Raw genomic sequence first — 25,583 nt, forward strand, 5'->3', positions numbered from 1 at the left:
TTTACATCAAAGAAATACCTGCCACATAGTGTTCAATAGCAGCCAAGCAGAATTAGGGACAAATAGACATTAGGAGGGAGAACTCTTTAGTTATAATCCATTTGCTCCACGGCCTCTGTTCTCCATTGATAACACCTGGTTGTTTTCAGGACAGCAGGGCTTCAAAATGCTAAAGTGTGCTATGAATAACTAAAGGAGTAGAGTGCACAGCATTTTCTAAACATATATTTTACCGTGGAAAATCCCTCCTCCCCAAATCTAGGGAGCCTACTTCCAGAAGCATTTAGAAGCTTTTTTCCTTTTAGAAGCTTTTCCTTTTATTGTCTTGAACTGCCTCACTGTATCACCCATCATTGCACCCTTGGGGCCCTGGCTGAGTTTAAATCCTCTTCTAGATGAGCTCTCTTCAGCTATTTGAAGACAAAGATCATGTTCTGCCAAGTCTTCTCCAGGCCAAACGTTGCCAACTCCTGCAGACATTCCTCATCTGGTAGAGTCACCATCTCCTTAGCCCAACTGTGCTCCATTTTCTTACTTTCACTTAACATTCTGTTTCTAGGATTAACACGATTCTCTCAAGGGGGTTGGATAAGCAAAGAAGATAAAGAAATGATGTTCTGTTGTACTGGGCATTACATTGTACTTTTGTCCTCTAATAGAAAAACAGCAGATAAGTTAGTGCTATTGTTCAACAGTGAAGACACTAGAGATTATTAGCAACCCTGTTGGAAAAACCACTGGCGTTTGCACACTGCATTTTAAGATGGACACATAACATGGCTCCAAAGAAAGGATTTTAAATTTAAGAAACATTTCTAGTGAGCATTTGTATTTTCTTATTAAGCTATAAAGCTTCTAAAACAATTGCCCAGTTAAATGATTGATGGCACCTCAGAGTTTTAATTTCATTCTGCGAGTACTCAGATTTGACATTTGCTTTTTAATATTCCCCTTGATTTCTGTTTGGCCTTTCCAACCAAGAGGCAACTTCATTGGTGAGTGAACACTGCTTTGTTTAGTCATGTGTGTGTGTGTGTGTGTGTGTGTGTGTGTGTGTGTGTGTGTGTGTATTTTTTTTCCATTCAAGGTTTGGTTGATCTGGCTTTTCTGAGCAATTGGATGAGGTCAGAATAGGTCAGGAAACAATTAAACTAATGGTCAAACAAGATTAGAGCAGAAAGGTCCTAGACTCAGTGTAATGTAATATTTCCTCATGTTATATTATTCATTATAATGGTAATGCAATGTTATAGGTACAGCAATGCCAAAGGTCCATCTGCATTTTAAATTCACTCCTAATGGAAGATGATTTTAAGTTGCGTCTTGTATGGAGCGTGCAGATGCAGCGTGCTGTTGGTGCCTTTTCCAGGTCTTAATTGTCATACTGATGTTGTAAGTGTTGGCTGCTAATGGCTCACAGGCGCCCTTTTTTTCAGAGAATTGTTCTCAGCCAAATGGGGTCCTCCTTGCCTGAGATATCACACCCCACTTCCTCCTGGGGGCAGCCATGGCCAATGACTGAGTGACAGAAGTTTACAAAGGCCAGCTCCTTTGTCTCAAGGTGGCACCACTAGGTGATATAATATCTGTGCTCCAGAGCTGCCTATGAATGGGACCAGTCTGACGCCAGTTCCAGCTGAGGCCAAGTCCTCAGCTCCTCCCCCTGCACCCCCTTCTTCTCTGATTGCCCTTCTCCTGAGGGCACTCCCCACAGCAAACCATGTTCACAAGTATCTCTATCTCACGCCCGTTTCCGGGATTTTTACCTAAGACAAAGCCATTATTTCTCCCAGCGCTTGCTACATGGACAGGTGGAATGTGAATGATTCTTTGAGTCTGCACTGACTATACAAAGAAACTTAAAATTTTAGGCAATAAAATCTAACCATTTTGCTAAATATTTGTATAGAAAATATGAGCCCATTTAATAAGCCATACCTTCTAAGTGGACGCCAACTAAAAAGATTTTGTTAATTTAAAAATAGTTTTGGAAACAAGGTATCTGGCAGTAAATAGAAGAATGGAGTGCCTTGGAAAAGCCTCCTTAATTGATGGAGTAGACTTGTGCATTGAGTTAGTTACATTACTAACTAACACATGTTGAATTGTTCAAGTCTTTGAAATTTCAATGAGATGCACATTACCACAAGGAAATACAAAGCTCTCTCGAAATGAGTCATCATAGACAGTTAATTCAATGTAATGACAGATGTCATAGATGGAATACATTCAGTTGATGCATAACGAAGATGAGAACTCCACCCCTAATTCCCATTGTCAAGGCCTAAAGATGGCAAGAGTGGATGTGCTTGGTGGAAGAAGTATGTTTATCTAACAAAGTACAAGAGGATTCTCCTAGTGTAAAGCTAGGTCTTGGGTCCTGTTGACTCAAAGGCTGGGGCATCTAGCATTGGGATTGACAGGCACACTTGACTGTGTATTTCTCATGGGTCTCCATGAAAGCTTGAGTTGATCACCTTTGGCTTTCATAGGTGACCAAATGTTTGGCAAAGGAATAGTCTAAGGAGGTGATCATAAAGGGTAGCAATGTCCTGGAGGCAAGATTAGACGAGCAGGAAGGCATGCTGCAGGGCCTGCTGAACCCAAGAGACCTGGGACCCGGGTCAACTGGGGAGGAGTAATCTCAGGTGTGAAGTCCAAGGGCAATAGAGAATGAGTTACAGAGTAAAGCAGCTAGGGAAATTATAAATGGGTAGGCAGGGAATGAGGCTGGGGTCCTGGTCTACCTTTAGTGGTCCCATTCTTGTGGCAAGTGTGTAGCCTTTCCAGCTTTCAGGCACAGGCAGTCAGGCAATGCCCAACGCGAGACCTTGTAAATCCAACTCTGAGTGTCCATTTCAACTCTGAAATCCTAGACAGTGAGGATGCAAGTTTCCTTTTATTTTTAAACAATTATCCATCCACTAGAAAGTGCACCAATGATATTTGATTTTTCTTGGCCATCATTATATAACCTTTGGTTCTTAGTTGAAAGGAAAAAAAGAAACAACTGCTTTAATATGTTTTCCTAAATGTCATTCTAAGAGGTTAATAGCAGGTGGTCTTTCCCTAGAATTTAGAATATGAAGATGACCTGTGGCTAGAAGAAACAAATCTTCAGGTGATACATGTAGAGACAGGAGACTAGGTTTGAAGAGTAAAGAAAGTGAGAAGGGGGAGATCAACTGTTCTCCGTTATTACAGATTACAAAGCCCTATGCATTGTTTCAGGAAGTTAAAACATTTATCAACCGCTACTTCACCTCACTTCTCTTCCTCTCCTCACCTCCTCCTTCCTGCCTTTTTTCTCTCCCCTTTCCCTCCTGCCTCACACTGCCTCTTGAATCCCTTTCTTCTTTCCTAGAAGGAGTCTACTATTTGGTTTACTTTGTTTTCATCTTTGAAAAGAGCAGCATGCCTTGGTGACTATTTTTTCCCTCTTTTTTTTTTTTTAAGATAAAAAGAAAGCTGCAATGTATATTTAATTGTGATGAAGAAACGTATAGTGTAATTCTCTTTAGCACAGGGCATGTTTTGTGTGTGTGTGTGTGTGTGTGTGTGTGTGAGTTTTCAAAATAATCTTTCAAAATTGTTGCTGTACTTGAGGTGTATCTAGAATCCTCTTTAGAGTAATAGTTGTGACATTCCTCAGAGGTGAACTCATTTCATTAATCATTTAAAAACAACATGTTCTGTTTGTCTTTTCACACTGGTCACAATGAGATTGAAAACACAGACTTTTCATCACCTACTTAAGCATTATCATTAGCACTGCCTTGACAAGGCCTGGTGGAAATTTGTGTGGGAATTGAAAGGGATGCATCAGACTGAGAAGCTAACAAGGCAGATACAAAAACTAAGTTGGTAACCAAATTCCCTAAGTTCTCTGAACATGGAAGATGGTGAGAACCCCTCCCCACCATGCTCAGAGTCAGATGCCAGGCGTTACTTCCAGATGGGGAAGTGAAGTGGAAGGGCGGTATGGCTCCAGACTTAGCGGAGTCAACCAAACAAAGAAAGTTAGTAATCCAGAGGCCAAGCTCTGCACGGTGGTAGATTGAATTGTTGACCCCATTCTTCACCCCTCCCTGTACCTGTGCCCCTTGCCAGACGGCTTTGAGTGTACACTTCTCCATCCCTTGACATGGGCTTGGCCCGTATCCCGGTGGAATGCTAGCAGAAGCGACAGTGTCATCTCTAATTGAAGGCCTTAAGAAGCTTTGTATGCTTCCACCTGTCCTTGCCATGAGAAGAACATGATATGGTTAGCCCACTGGTCCAAGGAAAGAGTAAGAAATAAGGAACAGGAGAAGACGAAGTGACTGAGCTGAGTCTGGATCAGCCAAACCCCAGCTGATTTGATGATGCCTAAGTAAGAGTAAAAGAAAGCTACTTTAAGTGCTGGAGCTTTAGAGTCTTTGTGATGCAGCATTGTTGTGGAAATCCTGACTAACCCGGCACTGTTCCTACATGGGGCCTGTTTGAAGGAAGAACATGAATAATAGTAACTAGAAAATGAGAATGTGAGTAGATAATGGTTTTCTGAAGATGAGGAAAGGCCTTGTGTGTATGGTCGCAAAAGGGGCTGGCATTGCACCCCACTTTGAATATCCCTCTCCTTAACTGGGTCTTGGTCAAGGGTGAAGGGAATTGCAGAACCTTGCCTTCCTGGCCGTACCGGAAACCACTGATCTCTCCAAGTTCAGTGATGACAGACACTGGCCTCTGTAGGAAGCAACAACCATTCCAAGTCTCATTTCAAAGAGTATCAGTTACTTACATAAGAAAACACCTCTGAGATGACCTGTGCCTGACAGAAGTTAAACCACACACTGCTCACAAGGCAAGCCATTCAATTACAGGTCAAGCGTATCAGTTAGATGGTTAGATTCTCAGTGAAATTTGCCTTTTAACTTTACCCCTTGTTCCTAACCCTTCGCTCTACAGCCACACAGAATGAGTCTTTTGACTCTTCTAGGATTGTATTTTGAAACACAGCTGCACCTCCTTAGACTTTCCCACAGCAAACTCCCAGGGTTTACTCACAATTTTATTTTGACATACCACGCAGCATTCTGATCACTCTCTTCTAAACACCCCCTTGCTCATAAAATACGAAATGCAGAATTAGAGATAATCCTTAAAGTGTATGCAAAACATTGGTATGTAGGTGAGGGGCTAATTACTTATGTCAACATTACTTTTTGAAATAGTTATGCCTATTAAGTTTAATTTTTTTTTCTGTAAACTAATTTGGTTTACCCTCCGAATATCTCTCTTCGTTTCAAGGAGAGTAATGACTATTTTCTCCTTTAATAATAGTGATAATTATACCAACCCCAATGGGCTCTCTTTACTGAGAGCCTACGAGGTGCCTGGTACTTCCCCTCTGCCAGTTCATTAATCCATACAGAACCCGGGAGTGGAACCCGGGAGAGGACACAGGTTCAGAGAAGCTGAGTCGCTGGCGCTAGGTCACCAACTGCATGGGGCTCCAATCCAGGCCTTCTGATTCTATACTCATACTCTTTCAACCATCCTCACTTCCTCATCTTATTTTATCTGGGAAGGATGAGGGCTGATTATGACACAGGAATATCCAGGAGCAAAACATGGGTCATTGTCCTCCCACTCTATGCATCAAACAGAAAGGTATCTCTTTGCCCACCCTGAATGAAAAGGCCTCTCATTTGTAATGTGACATTACAAAGCCATCAGCTGGAAGCCAACCGTCGCGTGACTGGCATCAGAGCCAGGATGGGAAGGAATCCACAGAAGCCAGTCTTGTGATCAGCCAAAGTTTTCTTCTATTGTTGTCATGGACACTATTTGTGCCCTGACCGGATACCCTTTCCTGGGTGTGCAGAGGCAGAATGGCTTTGTTACAACGATAGCACAACCCTCTGCCTAGTCCTGCTTCCTTACCTATTCACAAATACTGTTCCCCCAAAACACTCCCAAATAATCCTCCTGCATGTATGTCTCTGAGGTACAGAGTCTGTCTGCTCGTACTTGGACCCATGGTACACCACTCTCCCTTGGCTTTCCAGGGTTGTTCTGGGGCCTGGAGGAAGGGGTGGGGGAAAGCCTTACCCACAATCATGTGGTTGCAGACGTCACAGAAGGTGGGCTTCTTGAAGATGTATTCCTGAAAGGCATGCGCCTTGCCACTGCCTGGGTGCAGGCCAGCCCTGGTGGGCGTGGACGTCAGGCTTCCAGGGGCAGGGAGCGGGCTGGAGCTGGGGCTGACCTCCGCCAGCATGTCTGCTTGCAGCTTCACGTCGCTGTTGGTTCGCTGGAAGAAGTTGTCAGCACTTTTGCTCCGTAGACTCTTGGTCTTGAAAGAAAGTGACCGTTTTAGTTTCTGGAGCTGCAATGCAATGACAGAACAGACTCTCTTACAATCAATCGTGCAGACTGATGCTGTGGGGGTGAGGTCTGCTCCAGGCACTTCTCTGTTCCCACTGACACCCTCAGACCCCAGGAGGCTCATATGTGCCCCTGTGTTGGTGGGGTGATGTTAGTGCCTAGAGGGAATTCTGCTGCTGCCCACCCCACCCTGCCAAGCGAGACTATAGAAAGAGGTGCCATGATGCTGCTTTTGCTTCTGCCCCTGCTTCTCCTCTGCCTCCTTGTGGTCCCACCGATGGGGTGTCAAAATATCCCATGACACTGAGTTTTTGACACCATTTGTCTTTTGAATTTGAATCATTGGAACTATTAAGTGTACAAACGCCTGGGCTCAAAGGCTGGATCTGTAATGCAGGGACCTCTGCTGGCCTTTCTCTTTTATGGTCACTTAACGGTCAGGTGTCTCTATACACAGCACAGCAGGAGAAGCCACTGTCAAACTCAGGATCAATCTGGCTAAACCAGCCACAGAACACACACCGGAAACTCCCAAGCCTGCTTGGGTCTGAAGCACATGGCTAAGTAACCTGTGTGCACGCGTGTCCGTGTGTGTGTTTGAGGACACAGTGTGGAATTATCCATCTGACTTTCTCTACTCTTCCCCCTGCCCTGCCGCTTGTTTTTGGCCATTTGGCGAATTAGACCATTTCTCCTTTGCCTTGGGACCCATGAAGAGTCACCAAAATGGGTTTGGAAAAGTACTAACTTCCAAAAGTCTGGTTTTGATTTAGTCTATGCCTCCAATTCAGCCCTCACGGTGGAGCAAGATGGATCTTTCTGAAACACAGATGTGAGTCATTGAAACTGTTGTTTAAAACCCTTCATGAAGTTTCTTTTGTTCTTAAATTTGCAGAAGAGCCCAGTGTCGTGAGCTCCAGGGAGGGGCACATTCTGGATCCTAATGACAGTTTGCACCAATGTCCACCTTGTTCTGTCCGTCTCAGCCACAGTGGCCTGTTAAAAGTCTCTGGTATTTATTCTGCGTTTTTATCATCAGCCCCTCTGCCTAGATAAAAGAAAGAAACCACTTAGTCTCTGTCTGGCCTTTAATAGGTCACTTTGCCTTCATGGTAGATCCTTTTGGAATTGAATATCCGTGGGGACTTGGCCTGTTGCTGGGAATGAATGTCTGCGGCCTAAAGCTGCAGACAAAAAGGCGCTACATACATTATTCTCACGTGGGGTCAGACACCCCTACAGGACAGCAAGGTGAGTTGGTCTGGCCTTGCCAAGCCTAGCCACTTCTGCGTTACCCCCCCGCCCCAACTTCTCCCTAAGAAGATCAGGCAGATGTTGTCTGTAGTGCTGGGGGGTGACTGCAAACATGCTACAGTTCTCTACCTTCCCCTTCCCCATTCCCCTTTGCAATGTGACTTTGCAGCTCCTCCCATCATAGATGGAGCACGTTTCCTCACTCCTCGAATCTTATTGGTTTGGGAAATTTGACCAAGAGAAAGTGGGAGGAGCAACTTTAAGCCAGTTCCAAGCCCAGACTGCCAGCTGCCTTGCATGCTTCCACCGACCCTCTTGGAAATGTGCCAAACTGCCATATGAACAAACCCAACTTAGCCTGAAGGATGACGAGAGACACACATGCCCCAGTTACTTCCCAGCATTCAAGGGAGACCCCAGAAGCAAAGCCACCTGCTTTGCTTCCCTGCAGGGAATAAAAGAGTCTGGATGAGACCAGAAGAACTGTCCAGCTGAGTCCTACTCAAATTGTCACCCACAGACCATCAGCTAAAGAGATGGCTGGTCTCTTAAACTGTTAAGTTGGGTATCTATTGTGCATACACAACACAATGCTGTTCTCCCCACCTTCCTTGCACGGGTTGTGATTGTACTTTGTTGCCCATCTGATGCTGGCTATGGCTGTGTGAAGCCAGCTTTCTACTTCAGGAAGCCATATGGGGGGAGGCCTGCAGGTTCCTCTAGAGAAGCTCCCCTGGGACTAGCATTGGGACATCACCAGCCAAAAAGGGCTAGCGAGAGAAGCAACATCCTACGTGGAAAGGTCAAAAACGGTGGGCCAGCCAAGATTCTTCTGTCTCATTCCCTCTGCCCTACAGCCCAAACCCAGCAGAGGAGCCGGAGCTATTGAAGGCGGAGAAAGGAGTAATTTTGGAGTTGTTTGTTGCTGTACCATGATCAAGCGTATCCTGACTGATATAAGAGAATGGAGTCACGAGCCCCTGGAAGCGCAGCATTTATTTTGAAGAGGACCTTCTGTCTCCAGCAAAGCTAAGTGAGAAGGAGACATGAAACAATCACTCTCTGAGACTGAGTCAATCCGAGGTGAGGACCTGAAAGCAGCAAAGAGCAGAACAGACTTTCTACGCTTGAAGTCCTTCTGGCTATCCACTGGACTGGGGCTGGAGGAGGGGAAACTTAAACAGGAGGGGAGATCAGAGTTTTATTTTAGACAAATTTTAATAAGTTCAAGTGACCAGGAAGTTAAGGAGTGTGCCAAGATTTTGTTGTGGGTTGTGCAAAGTAGGACGAGAGAGGTTTATCAAAACGAATAGCATCACATAGGATGAAGTCATTTTCTGTTTTTCCCCCATGGAGTTCAGATGGTTCAATAAATTGGCTACGTTTGTCTCAAAAATAGAACAGTAACACCTCCTCTGATTGTATCAGGGCACGTTCGTGAAGGTTGCCGAAGATAACATATGAGAGAGCTGAGAATTCTACATGATAAACATGGAAGGAGGATGAGAAGGAAGAACAGGGAAGGAGGGAGCTGGGAGTGTGGAGCTAGGTCTTAGCTTTACCAGGTGATCCCTCTGCATCTTCCCAATCATTCAGGGAAGACTTGGTTATTTCCCCCTGGACAAATGGAGACTGAGAGAGGTTAAGAAACTTGTCCAACGTCATACAGCTTATGTGAGTAAAGACCAAGGTTCAAAATGAAACCTGCCTTCCTCTAAACCCCATGCTGGTACACTGACAGAGGACGGGTGTGGGGATAGAGGAGACCTACCCCTCATCCCCAGGGGGATGGAACTACTTCTGGTGGTCAGTGAGGGTGGGAAGGGATGTGGAGTGGGAAAACAAACCTGCTTTTGGGGAGCTATTGCCTTAATTTTGTATGTTTCAGAGTTCTTAAAAATTACAAAGGGGCATGTCTTCTTTATCAAAGGGGAGCATCAGACATCTCTGTATGGGCTTCTGCTGCCAATTCAGGGAAAGCAATGCGGTGACGCCTCCATACACGTACTCTGGTCTCTCTCCTGTGCTTGTGTGATTCATGTAACTCTTCCGTCACACGTGGTATTCTGTGTTCCCCAGAAGTTTAGTATGATGACAAAAAACCCATAATATTTTTCTTGCCCTGAGGGATGTGGCTGGAAATTGTGTCAGAGACCTTTGGAGCCTGCCTGCTTCTAGAACTGGAGAATTGGCCTTGGAAGCCAATGTGGCATTTCTTATTCAAGTGGACAGCTTAAAAGAAATTCCTACAAGTTAAACAAAGTCTGAGCAGTGAGCTCAAAGGAACATGCTTTCTCCAATTATCCCTAAAAGAGCAGAGGCCAGATGGGAACATATGAAACGCAGAAATAGAAGCAAATTCCGATAATAGCAGATGTCACAAAATGAATAGCTTCCACGCACCACTGCCACAGCCCAGCTCCATTCTATTTATAATAATAATGGTAAATGAAACAGATAGTTTTGAGTACTTTACCATGTACTAGAAACCTCTCGAATTACTTTATTTCATGTAATCATCCCAGCAACCCTATGAGTAAGGGAACATTCATTCATTCACTTATTAAAATAATTCATTCAGTAAATACTTGTTGGGCTACTACTATGAGCCAGACACAGCCCTTGGCTTTGGGGATACAGCAGTGGAAAAAGTAAAATCCTTCCCATTAAGGTTTTAACATCTAGTGAGTGGAAATAGAAAATAAACAATTAATAATATAAATTCGGGTAGGAATAAGGGCTATGAAGGGAATAAAAGCAGAGCTAGGCTGTTTTAGAAGGTGACAAGGAACGCTTCTCTGACAGGTAACATCGGAGCAGAGACATAAAGGAAGTGAAGGTTTAGTTCCTTTGGAGAAAAGCTTTTTGGGTAGTGGGGAAACCAAGGACAAAAGCCTCTAAAAGAGAGCAAGATGGTTGTATTTGAAGAACACCAAGAAGTCTGTGTGTCTGGAGCAGAGAGATGAGGGAGAGAAAGGGCAGAGAGATCAAGGGAGGGCCAGCTTCATGCTGGAATTTGCAGGTCATGGCAAGGGCTTTGGGCAGGGAAGTGACAGGGCCTGACCTTTTTAAAAGGGTTACCCTGGCTGTTGAGTGGAAAATAGACTATAGGAGGAAAAGATGGAAGCAGGGAGACCAGTTGGGAGACTCTTGCAATTATCCTGGTGAGATTTTGGATTGACCAAATATAATTATAGTATGACATGGTTGAATTTGGGGCATGTTTTGAAGATAGAACCAATTGGGTTTATTGAGGGATTGAGTGTGGAGTATGAGGCCAAGAAGGGAGTGAAGAATGATTTGAAGTGTTTTGGCTTGAGCAACGTGGTCAACAGAGGAACCACCTACTGAAAGAAAGAACACTGGAGAAGAAACAGGTTGGTGCAGGGAGTGGGGTAGAGAGCAGAATGGAGTTTTGGGTAAGTTAAGTTTGAAATGCTTACTTTGAATTCAAACGGTGCTGCCAAGTAGGCAGTTGGATGTTTGATTCTGGGATTCAGGGGTCAGGTCCACGCTGCAGTAACACACCTTGCAGTCATGAGCATATAGATAGTGTTTGAAGCCAAGAGACTAGATGAAATCACTATATAGTGAGTGCAGACACTGAAGAAAAGTGATCTGAGGACACAGCCCTGGAACATGCCAATATTTAGAGCTCAGGGAGATTAAGAACAAATAAAGAAATCTGAGAAGGCGGGCCTAGTGAGAAAAGAGAAGGATGAACGAGAGGGATGTTTTAGAATCTAAGGGAAGAAAATAATTCTGGGAAGAGAGAATAATCAGCAGCATCAAATGAAGCTTGTAAGTCACGTAATATGAGGTGTAGGGGTTGCCATGACATTTGGCAAAAGGAATGTCTTTAGGAGACCTTGACAGTAGCCTTAACAGGAATTTCCCAGAGTCAGTGAAGAGGTGGAGGTGAAAACCTAACACGATTTCAGGAAAGAATGGCTGGAGGGGAAGTGAATGGAGGTAAAACATGGGCAGTTTTGCTCTAAAGGGGATTAGTAAAAAGAGGCAGTCGCTGGAGAGGGGTGTAGCATCAGGAGAGGTTTTCTGTTTTGTATTGCTTAAATATGGAAGATTATTTCAGCATGTTTTCAATCCAGTGACACAAGAGAGAAAGGGAGGAAATGCTAGAGTGATGTCCTTGAGTAGATGAGAGGGGGCGAGATGCAGTGTATTGGAAGAAGGGTAGACTTTAGATTAATGAGGTCGTTTATCCATCAGGAAAGAGATGCATAGGGAGAGACTTGGTGCTGGTTGGACGTGGATCTTCTTTTTGATTGCTTCTGTTTTCTCAGTGAACACCAAAACAAGTCTATCTCCTGCATGAGTGGAAAGGGGAAGTGGAGGGAGGAGATATTGGAAGTTGGAAGAGAGAGAAGATAATGGAAGAGCTGTTTCAGAGAACAAATAATAAATGGACATGAGCAATGCACAGGAGAGGGATGGGAGGATGCCACCGAGGGTCCATTTTAGGTTATTATCTCATTTTACAGATGCGATAACTGAAACCCAAAGTTAAATGGCTAGTAAGTTGCAGGATGAAGCTCTACAAGCGGGTCTCTAACTCCAAAGGCCCCTTAAACCAAACAGACCCTCACAAGAAGGTTTTCCACCCTGACCTCTTCTTAGTAAAATTCCTCTGCTTGGTGTGCTTCATCTTCCTGGTGCCAGCTGGAATTTTAGCAATAATCCATGTGCTTGCCATGTTCAGCACGACTTCTATGGCAATTAATTGGGGGAGAGCAGAAATCAGGCATCATTAGAGCGATGGAACACAGAGAATTACAGCCTGAAGGTGACTGTAGTGGCTGCCTATTGATTTATCAGTCTGTTCTGCAGTGGCACATGAAGTTAATTAACCAGCTCGCGCTTGATCATTTCAGCCAGCATCTAAAGTCCGCACTATGTGGGAAAGGGGGGGATTTGGAGGAAATGAGTCTCCGCCCACACAGGCATAAATCAGGAGGCACAGTCACCATGTCAGTTCAGTTTCCTGCCTGTTGTCATTTAACCATGCAGTCGCCCCTATGGACATCTCTTTTGCTATTTAAGACCACAATGATGCACTGGCTTTTGCTTCTGAATTGAAATGAGGTCATCAGAGCACATCCGGCAAGCAAATGTCTCATCCTGGATGCCCATATGTGATCTACATCTTTAAGGTGAACATTTTTTTGTGATCTACAGCTTTGATTTTAAGACGAACATTTTTTTTTTTCTTTTTCACATTTTAGATTTTCTAACATAAGGCAATGCCTTCAGTTGAAATGCTCATTCTTTTCTCTTTGAAAAGTTATTATTAAATCAATTGATGACAAGGAAACAGGTTATTTGTCATACTGTAGCATAACCGTCCCTGTGAATTGCTTCTGAAACCTAGCACCCTTCACACTCCATCAGCCATGCCGATTCACGTCATTTACTCCAAGTTCAGCTGATGCTGTGGTTTGTCAGAGTTCTTCCCACACTCGCCCCTATTATTTTACCCATGGCTCTACAGTCAGAGTGAGTATTGGGATCTTGAGAAATGTGATGTCTATGGTGAGGACTGACTTTCTCACCAACAGTTTTACCCATCCACAGCCTGATTTCCTTTAAGGCAAACACAATATATTCTAGGTCCTGATTTGATTTAGTTTGGATGGTGACTTTAAGTCAGAAATCGTCTCCTTGTATCTACCTGGCTTTGTCACAACCACCTGCTAAAACCAGTTGTTAATGAATGTATCACTAAAGCAACAGCTAGTGAAAACAATCAATTGCATGCTCTGTCACCAACGAGCTGTGTGGCCTGGGTGGGTCCCTCAATTTCCTTGTCTTGGGTTCCATTAGTTAATGGAGAGGATGGACTCACTGGTTGCGAAGTTTTCTCCAGCTCTGGCAATTTGGCACAATGAGGGAACACGAAAGACCTTTCACAGTCTCTGCTTATAGGAAGTCAAAGATCTAATTCTGGAGACAAGGAGCAATGCTTAAAACCATCCAGTGGTGACATAAGACCCTCTAGTTATATTAGCAAGTGATAGATAGAGTGTTTTGACTGTTGCCTGCTCTAAAATGTCATAAAAGGGAGCCGTCAATGGGGTCTGAAATAGTCAGAGACTTTCTTTCAAACCTTGAAGGATGAATTGACTTTAAAACAAATAATTCAACTGTTTAAGTGCTTTGATGACCCCCTCACTTCTAGGTTATATCCAGGCTCCTTATTGTGGAATACAAGACCCTTCCTGATGGATGGGGGCCATCCACCTGCCCAGCATTATCTCTAGTCACCTCTCGTTTGCCCCAGGCACACAGACACACTAGGAGCAGCTACCAGATTTTCAATGATGCCTAAGCCTTCAGTGCCTTTTTTTGTGCCCTGAAGGGGCATTCCAATCTACCTGGAAAATGCCTGATTCTCCTTACTTCTCTCTGGAATTTTTGCCGATGTTCCCTGCAGGTAGATTGGGACCTTCTTCCCCGGGTGACGCCAGTGTACTGCAGGCCAGTCTGCTGTGGGAAGGGTTGGAGCACAGGGAGACAGATGAGTGTTTTTCTACTGACCCTAAACCCTGAAACCAAAGGAAAAGTTCCATTCCTCAAGTTCAAAAGGGGAAGGGAGAGGTGGTGATACACAGTCAAGGTAGAAGAGCTGCAGTCGTGGCCAGCCAAGACCAATGAATGGGTGAAACCCAGAAAAGCAGGGGAGAGCCCTTAGATGGACTGAGGACAAGCAAGGGAAGGGAGCATCTTCTAGGGTACAAATGTCAGCTCTCAGAGAGAGAGAGAGAGAGAGAGAGAGAGAGAGAGAGAGAGAGAGAGCACTATGAAGGCTCTGAGCAGGTTCTAACATGTCCCCACCACTCCCAGACCTCCTCCTACTGGTGGACAAAGCCAGGGTATATGCATGTTGTGGCCTTGACAGATCACAGGAGGCATATCTGTTTACTCTGGTCCTGTTTCATGTGTTTCATGGCGATTGCACTGGGACCTTAAGTTTATGGTGGGACCTTGGCAGGTCATATGGAAAAATTAGATATTTATAGAGAACGGCATGGAATTGATAACACTGTGTCCTGGAAGAGCATCAGGAAGCAATCCTCCAGCTCATTTCCTCATTTACAGACATCAAGTCAATAAATGGCATACCATTTCATCCAGTTTATCAGGCTCCAAATCTTGGAATCATCCTTGACTCCAATTTATCCCTCACATTTCATATCCAGTCCATTAGCCAATACAGTAGTCAACAAGACTTTCAAAATATATGCAGAACCCACCCACTTCATATCACCTCCACCATCATCTTCCCAGTCCAATCTGACATCCTGTTTCACCTAGACAACTGCTTCCTCAAGGTTTCCCTGACAAATGTGTCAGTTATATTCTATTTTCTTGCTCCATTGTACTTTACTTTCTGCAAAGTAGACAAAAGTGGTTATTTAAGATAGAAGTCAGGCTGTTTTAGTACTCTGCTAAAAATCATACACTAGTTTTTCATTGCACTTACAATAACATGTAACATCCTTTTGATGGCCTACAAGGTCCTACATGATCTCACCACTGACCATTCTGACTACCATCCTTCATCACTTACTCTGTTCCAGTCCCTCTAACCTCCTTGCTGCTCCAGAAACACACCAGAAACATGGCATGTTAGGGCCTTTGCTTCTGTTGTTCTGCCTTCCTGCAATGTTCTTTCCTTTTCACAGTTTGCTAACTTCTCACTTCCATCAGGTCTCTACTCAAAGGTCACCTCACAAGAGGCCTTCTCTGCTCGCAATGCTCTATCTCCCCAACCCTCTTCAGAACACTCATTACTGTGTGTTTTTTTTTTTGTTTTGTTGTTGTTTTTAAGATTTTTATTGGGGAAGGGGAACAGGACTTTATTGGGGAATAGTGTGTACTTCCAGGATTTTTTTCCAAGTCAAGTTGTTGTCCTTTCAGTCTTAGTTGTGGCAGGCACAGCTCAGCTCCAGGTCCAGTTGCCGTTGCTAGTTGCAGGGGGTGCAGCCCACCATCCCTTGCTAGAGTCGAACTGGCAAACTTGCGGTTGAGAGGACACGCTCCAACCAACTGAGCCATCTGGGAGCTCAGTGGCAGCTCAGCTCAAGGTGCCCTGTTCAATCTTAGTTGCAGGGGGCACTGCCCACCATCCCTTGGGGGACTCGAGGAATTGAACTGGCAACCTTGTGGTTGAGAGCCCACGCTCCAACCAACTGAGCCATCTGGGACTCAGCTCAAGGTGCCATGTTCAATCTTAGTTGCAGGGGGTGGAGCCCACCATCCCTTGCGGGACTCGAGGAATTGAACTGGCAACCTTGTGGTTGAGAGCCCACTGGCCCATGTGGAAATTGAACCGGCAGCCTTCGGAGTTAGGAGCATGGAGCTCTAACCGCCTGAGCCACCGGGCAGGCCCTCATTACTATTTTTTAAAGATTTTTATTTTGAAAATCTCTTAACCCATAGAAAATTGGCAAAAGTTGTTCAAGGAATGCTGATAATACCTTTCACCCAGATTTGACAATTATTGATGTTTCACAATATTTGCTTTTTATTGTTCTCTCTAAAATATAGATATTATTGCAATTATTATTGTCATTGGTATTATTATCATTACTGAATATATTATATATTCAGTATGTATTATCATTACTTTTTGGGAATTATTTGGGAATAAATAGACTTCATGACCCTTTATCTCTAAATACTTCACTGTGTATCTCCTAAGAACAAAAATATTTTTTATGTAAATACAATGCAAAAAATTAACAATGATGCAACACTATATCTACTATGCAACTCATATTCAAATTTTGAAATTAATATTCTTCATAGCATTAATATTCTTCACAGACTTTTTAATTGCTTTTAGTTTTCATGTATATTTAAGTCTCATTTTATTTGGAATAATGTCTCAGCTATCCTTTGTTTTTTGTGACATTTTTATTTTAAAGAGTAAAGAACAATTGTCTTGTGCTATATCCCTCAATCTGGGCTTGTCTGCTATTTCTTCACAATTAGATTCAGGTTACACATTTTTGCCAGAAATATCACAAAAGTGATGCTTTAACCTCAGTACATCATATCAGGAGCATATATTATTTATGTCTGACTTTGTATTTTTATATTATATGCTCATTGACTTGTTTGTTGATTATCTGCCTCCAAAACTAGAATGTAGTCTCCATGAAGGCAGAGAATTTTCACTATTCTATTAACTTCTTTGTCTCAGGACCTCAAACAAAGCCTGGCACGTGATAGGTGCTCAACAAATATTGAAAGAATGAATTCAGGTGTGGCTAATTCTAAAGGTCAGGTACACTTTTTAAAAAAAATTTCATTAAAATATAGCTAACATACAATATAGTATTAGTTTCAGGTGTACACCATAGTTATTCAACATTTATATATCTAGAGAAGTGATCACCATGATAGGTCCAGCAACCATTGGACACTGTACCACGCTAGCACAATGTTATTCCCCTATGCTGTACATTACATCCCCATGACTTGTTTCATTTATTTATTTTTTATTAGTTTTAGGTGCACAAAACAATGTAATAGTTAGACATTTATCATTTATATCCCTCACACAGTGACAACCCACCTCCCCCATCCACTATCCCTCTGACATCGCCCACAGCCATTCCCATGACTTGTTTTATATGTGGAACTTTGAACATCTTATTCCCTTTATCTTTCCCCCCTTTTTTACTTTTTCAATTACAGTTGACATTCAATATTATTTTATATTAATTTCAGGTGTACATCACAGTGGTTAGACATTTATATAATTTAAGAAGTGATCCCCTAACTAGTCTAGTACCCACCTAGCACTATACATAGTTATTATCTTATTATTGATTATATTCCCTATGCTTTACTTTATATCCCCATGACTGTTTTGTAACTTCCCATTTGTATTTTCTAATCCCTTCACCTTTTTCAACTTCCCCCAACCCCTTTCCATCTATCACCCAAATAGATCTAGTACCCATCTGACATCATACACAGTAATTGCAATATTATTGACTATATTCCTTATGCTATACCCTACATCCCCATGACTACTGTGTAACAACCAATTTATATTTCTTAATCCTTTCCCCCCTTTCACCCACCCCAGCCCCCTCCCATCTGGCAACCATTGAAATGTTCTCTCTATCTTTGAATTTGTTTTTGTTTTGTTTGTTTATTTTGTTCTTTAGATTCCACTTATAAATGAAATCATATGACATTTGTCTTTCTCCATCTGACTTACTACACTCAGCACAATACCCTATGTTGTCATAGATGCCAAGATTTCATTGTTTTTAATGGCCAAGTAATATTCTATTGTACATATATACCACCTCTCCTTTATCCATTCATCCATTCAGGGACACCCCAGTTGCCTCCATGTCTTGGCTATGGTAAATAACGCTGCAATGAATGTCCAGATGAACACGTCATTTTGAAGTAACATTTTTGGTTTCTTCAGATATATACCAGAAGTGGGGTTACGAGGTCCTTTTTTTGTCCTGTTATAGCCTTGTTTTAAAGTGTATTTTGTCTGTATAAGTATTGTTACCCCAGCTTTTCTTTTATTTTTGTTTCCATTTTCATGTAATAGCTTTTTACATTCCTTTACTTTCAGTCTGTGTGTGTCTTTTTTTCCTTTTTCTTTTTTATTTATTAACTTAATGAATAATGGTTGATTTATGGTGATAATGGTTAGTAATATTATATAGGTTTCAAGTGTACATTTCTGTAATACATTATCTATGTACTGCATTGTGTGTTCACTACCCAGAGTTAGTTCTCCTTCCATCACCATATTTTTTATCATAAGTTTCTTGTAGGCAGCATGTATGAGTCTTGTTTTCCGATCCATTTAGCCACCCTGTGTCTTTTGATTAGAGCATTTAATCCATTTACATTTAAAGTCATTGTTGATAGATATGTAGTTATTGCCATTTTATTATTTATTTACTTATTTGTCTTAAAGAAGTCCTTCTAAGAGTTCTTGTAATACTGGTTTGGTGGTGATGAACTCCTTTAACTTTTTCTTGTCTGGGAAGCACTTTATCTGTCCTTAGATTCTAAATGACAGCTTTGCTGGGTAGAGTAATCTTTGTAGGTCCTTCCTTTTCATCACTTTGAATATTTCCTGATAATCCCTTCTGGCCTGCAAAGTTTCTGTTGAGAAATGAGCTGTCAGTCTTATGGGAGCTCCCTTGTAGGTAATTAACTGCTTTTCTTTGGCTGCTTTTAAGATTCTCTTTTTGTCTTGAACTTTTGGCATTTTAATTATGATGTGTCTTGATGTGGGCCTCCTTGGGTTCATCTTGTTTGGGACTTTCTGTGCTTCTGAGCTTGAATATCCATTTCCTTTGCCAGGTTAGGGAAGTTCTCCATCATTATTTCTTCAACTAGGTTTCCATTTCCTTGCTCTCTCTTCTCCTTGTGGTACCCCTAAAATGCAAATCTTAGTACACTTGCTATTGTCCCAGAGGCCCCTTAAACTGTCCTCATTTTGAGGGGTTCTTTTTTCTTTTTGCTATTCTGATTGGGTGTTTTCTGCTACCTTATTTTCTAAATCGCTGATTTGATCCTCTGCTTCATCTAATCTATTGTTGATTCCCTGTAATGAATTCTTCATTCTGTTATTGTATTGTTTATTTCTGACTTTTTTTTATGTTTTCTATCTCCTTTTTACATTTCTTATCTCTGATGGCTGTGCAAAACAGGGACCTGTGACATTCCTGGATGGGGGAAGATCTGTAAAGTGTGCAGGTGAGAAGTCATGCCAAATGATGCCCACTGGGATGTGGAGGAAAGCTGAGGTGTTTCACAAGTTCACAGATTTCTCAATACAGTTACATTATCCTTTGGAGCATTAGGAAGGTTCCACCTGTCCAGAGTGGGACATGGTTGAGGCCTCCTAGAGCTCTTGTTTGTAAAATTCCCTATTGATTCAGAAGTGGGAGCATGAGTCTGAAAGGTGAAGAGGAGAAGCAAGGTGGAAAGAACAGGCCACAGTTCATTTTCCCAATGCAGGTTCTCAAGCCAGGTGAGGCCTGAGCTGGGGTGTTTGTGGATAGAGGCAAGAAGGAGGTTGGTGGTGGGGATGAGGGAACAGCAGTGAATTAACTATCAAGCTAACATTTTGCTTTTGATGGACTAAACTTTATACCTGGAAATGAGCCTCTTATGACCAACAATGAAAGCTATGACATGCTCAAATGCTGTCAAGAGACAATGAACAGAATTCCAACAAACCTTCCTAGAAGAGTGTGAGAGGAAAAATATGAGGCTGATAGCTGAGGGCACCACAGTATGTTCAGGCCATTAATAAACTGGTTTCCTTATCTCTGTTTAAGAATTATTTTCATATACATTAGATAATTACTGGCAGGAGCAGTACTTGAACCCAAGGTCTGGAGACCTCTCCTATAGCCCGGTTCTAATATTCTGTAATTATATTAACTCAATATAATATTGATGTCTTGAAAAAAGTAGCTAAGAAAGTCAATTTATATGCTGAATTTTTTGTGCATTTCCTACATTGTGTGTGATCCTTAACTTTTCACCTTCAAACTGCTGCAGAATACCTCTAAAGCTTAGATTTACAGGAACCTAGTAAATGGCTTTCGATTAAATAGCTTTCAGCTTTAAAGGCAGCTTGGAGAATCAGTGGCAAATAGAATCCTGACTCTGTTTAGAGACTCATCCGGCATTTTTCTGGTTTTAACTACATAGTTAAAGATAAGACAGGGGGCAATTTCCTTTGCCAAATGAACAACAAAGATTTTGCTTCTTCTGGGTAATAAACGAAAAACCCCAGAGGTCGATTACACCAAATGAAGGAAAAAACTACAGGTTTTAAACATTAGGTATTAGGTGTTGGAGAATTATTCCGACCTTTTCAAGTCAGTGGGCTCTGGATTGCTTATCTATGAAAGGGCAACTCAGTGAGAAACTACACAACCTACTTTTTGTAACTTTTTATTTTAAAATAATTTGTCATACAGAAAGAATATAAAATAGTAGTGTCCCCACATACCTTTCACCTATTTTCCCCTAATGTTAATATCTTACAAAGCCATATTAAACTGATTGGAACCAGGAAATGAATTCTGATATAAAACTCTTAACTAATCTATAGACCTTCTTAGAATTTTGCCAGTTTTCCCATAATGTCTTTTCTCTGGTCCAGGATCCAATTCAGGATTCCATATGGCATTTATTTATGTTTCCTTAGTCTCTTCAATCTGTATCAGGTCTTCAGTCTTTCTCTGTCTTTCATAACCTTGACCCTTTTGAAGATTTCTAGCCACTATTTTGTAGAATGCCCTTTAATTTGGGTTTGTCTGATGTTTTTGTGTCATTAAATTGAGGTTACATATTTTTGGTAAGAATGGAACAAAGTAATGCATTCTTTTCAGTGCCGCATATTAGGAGATACGTGATGTCAGTATGTCTCATTAATAGTGATATTCGCTTTGCTCACTGGGTTAAGGTGTTATTTGCCAGGCTGCGCCACTATAAAATTACTCTTTTCTCTTTGTAATGAATGAGTTTCATATAGAGGAAATACTCTGAGCCTATGCAAATATCCTGTTTCTCACCAAATATTTGCTCTCGAATTTCAACATCCATTGATGATTCTTGCCTACAGAACTTATTACCAGATGTTTGCATAATGGTGCTCTTCTAGTTTCATTAGTTCTTTCATATTTATTTGTTTATATTTGCTTTTGTTTTCCCTTGCCTTTCAAATCAAATCCACAAAAACATCTCTGAAAATGATATCCAGATGCTTGGCACCGATGTTTTCTTCTATGAATTCTACAGTTTCAGGTCTTACATTCAAGTCTTAAATCCATTTTGAGTTAATTTTTTTGTATGGCGTAAGATATTGGTCTAGTTTTGTTCTTTTGCATGTTACTGTTCAGTTTTCCCAAGAGCATTTATTGAAGAAACTTTCATTTCTCCACTGTATGTTTTTGGCTCTTTTGTCATAAATTAGTTGTCCATATATGTGTGGGCTCTCAATTCTGTTCCATTTGTCTGTTTTTCTGCCAGTACCAGACTGTTTTGATTACTCTAGCTTCATAGTATAGTTTGAAATTGGGGATTATGATATCTCTGGCAACAAAAAGAATAAAATTCCTAGGAATAAATTTAACAAAGGACGTGAAAAACCTATACTCTGAAAACTGTGAGACATTGTTGACAGAAATTGAAGATTACACAAAGAAATGAAAAGATATTCTGTGCTCATGGATTGAAAAAATTAACATTATTGAAATGTCCACATCACCTAATGCACTCTACAGATTCCATGGAGACCCTATCAAAATCTCAATGGCGTTTTTCACAGATGTAGGACAAAATGTCCTAAAATTTGTGTGGCACCCTAAAGACCCGAAATAGCACAAGCAGCCTGAGAAAAAAGAACAAAGCCAGAGGTATTCTCCTATATTTATTAATTAGCATTCTACTATAGAATTCTCCAGTCATTCATTCATTCATTCATTCATTCATTCATTCATTCATCCATTTCAATAGTATGGACTAAGAGATATTTGCTTTATTCTAAGAGTTACAATTTACTACTCTCGTTATTTATTTTGTTGCTCAAATTATCACAGGTTTGGTCATTGGAAGCTCCTTTAGGTTGGCATCTGTGTCCTTTTGGACATCCCCTAATTATTTTTTAACACCTCCTTATTTTCTAACACTATGGGATTCTCCAGGCTTATCTTATATTTTCCCTAGATCAGTTTTGCAGCCAACCATTTCTCTAAGCTCCCTGGTTAGTTTTATTGAGGAATGGTACTTACAAACTGATATCTGGGTACTAGATGCACCCATTGCTACTGGGCTGTCATTGATGTTAGGCTCTCTCAGTGGACAGAACTAGTAGATATATGAATGAGTATTCCTACATTTATTTTTGTATCAGTCTAGATGTATAACTATTAAAAACCATGAGTTTATGCAGACCCTTTCCCTTATTTATTAAAACATGGTTTATTGTTCCCTGGTTGATATATGTGTAGTTGGATTCTAAGGTAGGGTCCTTTAAACTACACCAGAGGAAGAAGGGAAATAAATTAGTTGGGAGTAAATACACAGGACACAAACAGAGAAATGGGAAAAAATTTGAGGAGTGGAGAAGCTACTTAAGAGAGGTATCACGCAGTCACTTAATAAATGTTGTTTAAATTAAGTGGGTGAGAGGACGTTTTCACTTGTACAAATATTCACTGACTACCTGCTATTTGTCATCCATTCTGCTGACAGAATGAGGGATGACGAGGGGCAACAACATGCCCTTTGTCTTCAAGGTTTCATCTCACTTGGGATATTATGGCAGTAAACTTAGTTTTGTGAGGAAAAAAAGAGAAATAATGTAAAATACCAGGTATCAGTGTTGGAAGAGTATTTGAGGCAGAAAGACTATGAACAAAGGAAGGAAAATGAGGAACAGCGCAGGAAGAAAGCTTCAAGTTCAAGGTCTAAAAGGGTAGACAGGGATCTGAAGGAAAGGAGCTTGAAAAACGTGTCAATAAGCCTGCACATTATCCATAGCCACAGATAATTGCTGAAGGGTTTTAAGCAAAGAAGAACTTATTCATATTTACATATATGTACATTTTATAATATTAATGATAAATACATATGGTAAAAAAGTTATACAATACAAAAAGGGAACTGACTGAAAATACGTTTTCTTCTGACATCAGACCCCTAGCTCAACTCAGAGTTAAATCTCCATTAGTAGTTTCTTCTTGTAGAAATGCTCTGGGCATATACCTGTATATAAGTATAGAATACACTCTTTTTAAAAACACAAATGTGAATATGTAGCACACATTTTTTTCTGTGTCTTCCTTTTCTGCTTCACTATATATATTGGGATCTTTCTATCATATGTATCTAACAGAATGAAAGATTTAACTCATTCTTTAATTGCATGCTAATATTCCATTGAATAGAGATACTGTGTGAACTAATTGTTCCTCTTTTGATGGACATTTGATTGTTTCTAGTATTTTCTTGAGGCAGAGACCTGCAGCTGTTCATCAAAATCCATTTTCATTTTATCCTGGGTACATGGTTTTCCCAAAGCTTTTGGCACATAAATGCAGAAATGGGAATGCATTCTTGCTAATGGAATATAATAAAATGAAACGTATCCCTTCTGAAACTAGGCCTAAGGCTGTGTGCGTGCTTGCTTTATGCCTTCCCCTTTCATACCAGCTTCAATGGATGTGGTATTGATCCCACTTCAACTGTGGATATTATGACAATACCCTAGGAAAAGGTAGAGTAATATCTTAGAGGAAAATGGGTCCTTGAATAACCACAAGGAGTATAGCTGCCCTGCTAACCTAAATAGTTTAACTTGCAACAGAGAAATAAATGTCTACAAGGTGTGATAAAAAAATACAGTGAATGTTTAAATTAAAAAAAAAATTATTACAGTAAAAGACACATTGCCATTAATCCCCTCAAAATACCCCCCCGTCACTTCGAACACACTTATCCCATCATCCTTACTACTTTCTGAAGCAAATTGGAAAGTCCTCTTTCTTGAGTGTCTTTACTTCATCCTCCATCATGATGTATTCCCTGTGTCACACATCGCTTCTGGTATGGCAATTTCTGTCAAATAAAAACATTATAGTGTGTCCTCATCCACCTTATTCACCAGATCTGGCACTGGGTGACTTCTGGCTCTTTCCCAGAGTCAAAATGACCATGAAAGGAAAATGTTTTGAAATGATTAAGGACATCAAGAAAGCCATGACAGCGCAACTAAAGACACTCACCAAAGAGGACTTTTCAGAACTGCTTCAGAAAGTGGCAAGAACGATGGGATAAGTGTGTTTGAAGCAAGGGGGAGATTTTGAGGGGGAATTAATGGCAATGTGACTTTTATTGTAATAATTATTTTTATTTAAACATTCACTGTATTTTATTTTATCACACTTCATATATTTTTTGAGCCATTGAATATTTGTTGGGTTTCTTTTTTAGCAGCATATCCTTCCACTTAACAATATGAGTATATTTCTATTACAAGCAATACTGGAATAAACATTTTTTACATACATCATTGCAGACACATGCAAAGATATCTAAGAGCTACAGTGCTGAGTGCAAATTTGCTTGGCCAAAGACGTATTTTTAAATTCACAGACCCAGTGGTTCATATAAGAGAATGTCTTTTTCTCTACACCTTGGTCAATGCTTGTTATAATTAATTTTAGGTAATGGGTTAAAAAAAAGTAGATGAACTGTAAAAACTTTCAATTTCTTATCTATCAGTAGGGCCAAATGTAATTGTATATGTTTATAAGCCAATTTATGTGGCTTACATGGACTTACATGCTCAAAACTTAATATATTTTTTTAGTCAGTTATAGATCTTTTTATTGATATGCAAACATTTTATAGATTTATAAAAACTGCCTGCCATTTGTGTGGCAAATATTTTTCTCAGTTTGTCATTCATCTTTGACTTTATTCATTGACTATGTTTACAGTGGATAGATTTAAATTTTTTTATGGAGTCAAATTTATCAACGATGTTGCTGCTGCTGCTGATAATGGCCAACATTTATTGAGGATTTACTATTTGCTTATTCTAAGTGATTCCTGAGGCTGTTGCAACTCAACTAATGTTATAAACTCATACGGACCTCCCGACTCGTTTAAGATATAAGGATTTTAACAATATCCACATGAATACTAAAGAGATCATAGGAAACTTTTCTCGCTACATTTAGACACAAATTCCAGATCTTGAAAAACTCTTTTCATTTAGAAATGAGGGAACATAAAACACAAACCAATAATACGGGGTCTGTGAAAACTTCTGAAACATAAAATGAGTAAAGATTATAATGCTCAGGTTCTAAAAGAAGAACATAATTATGAAAATACTGACTATCAAAGTAAAAAGTCAATTT

At 40.9% G+C, this 25,583-nt stretch overlaps 1 protein-coding gene across 3 annotated transcripts in view; it reads right to left on the minus strand.

Annotated features, from left to right (window-relative positions):
- Positions 1 to 25,583, minus strand: part of STAC (SH3 and cysteine rich domain) — a 135,373-nt gene that overhangs the window by 73,552 nt on the left and 36,238 nt on the right. For 2 of the 3 annotated variants that reach the window (XM_019727663.3, XM_074312640.2), the window contains exon 2: positions 6,094 to 6,370. In XM_019727663.3, coding sequence (XP_019583222.3) covers positions 6,094 to 6,370 — 277 coding nt within the window. The remainder of the gene's footprint in view (positions 1 to 6,093; positions 6,371 to 25,583) is intronic. The other variant, XM_074312639.2, reaches the window with a different exon arrangement.

Source organism: Rhinolophus sinicus, chromosome 5 (genome assembly GCF_057876585.1).
Source record: "Rhinolophus sinicus isolate RSI-liver-muscle chromosome 5, RSI-T2T, whole genome shotgun sequence".
NCBI lineage: Eukaryota > Metazoa > Chordata > Mammalia > Chiroptera > Rhinolophidae > Rhinolophus > Rhinolophus sinicus.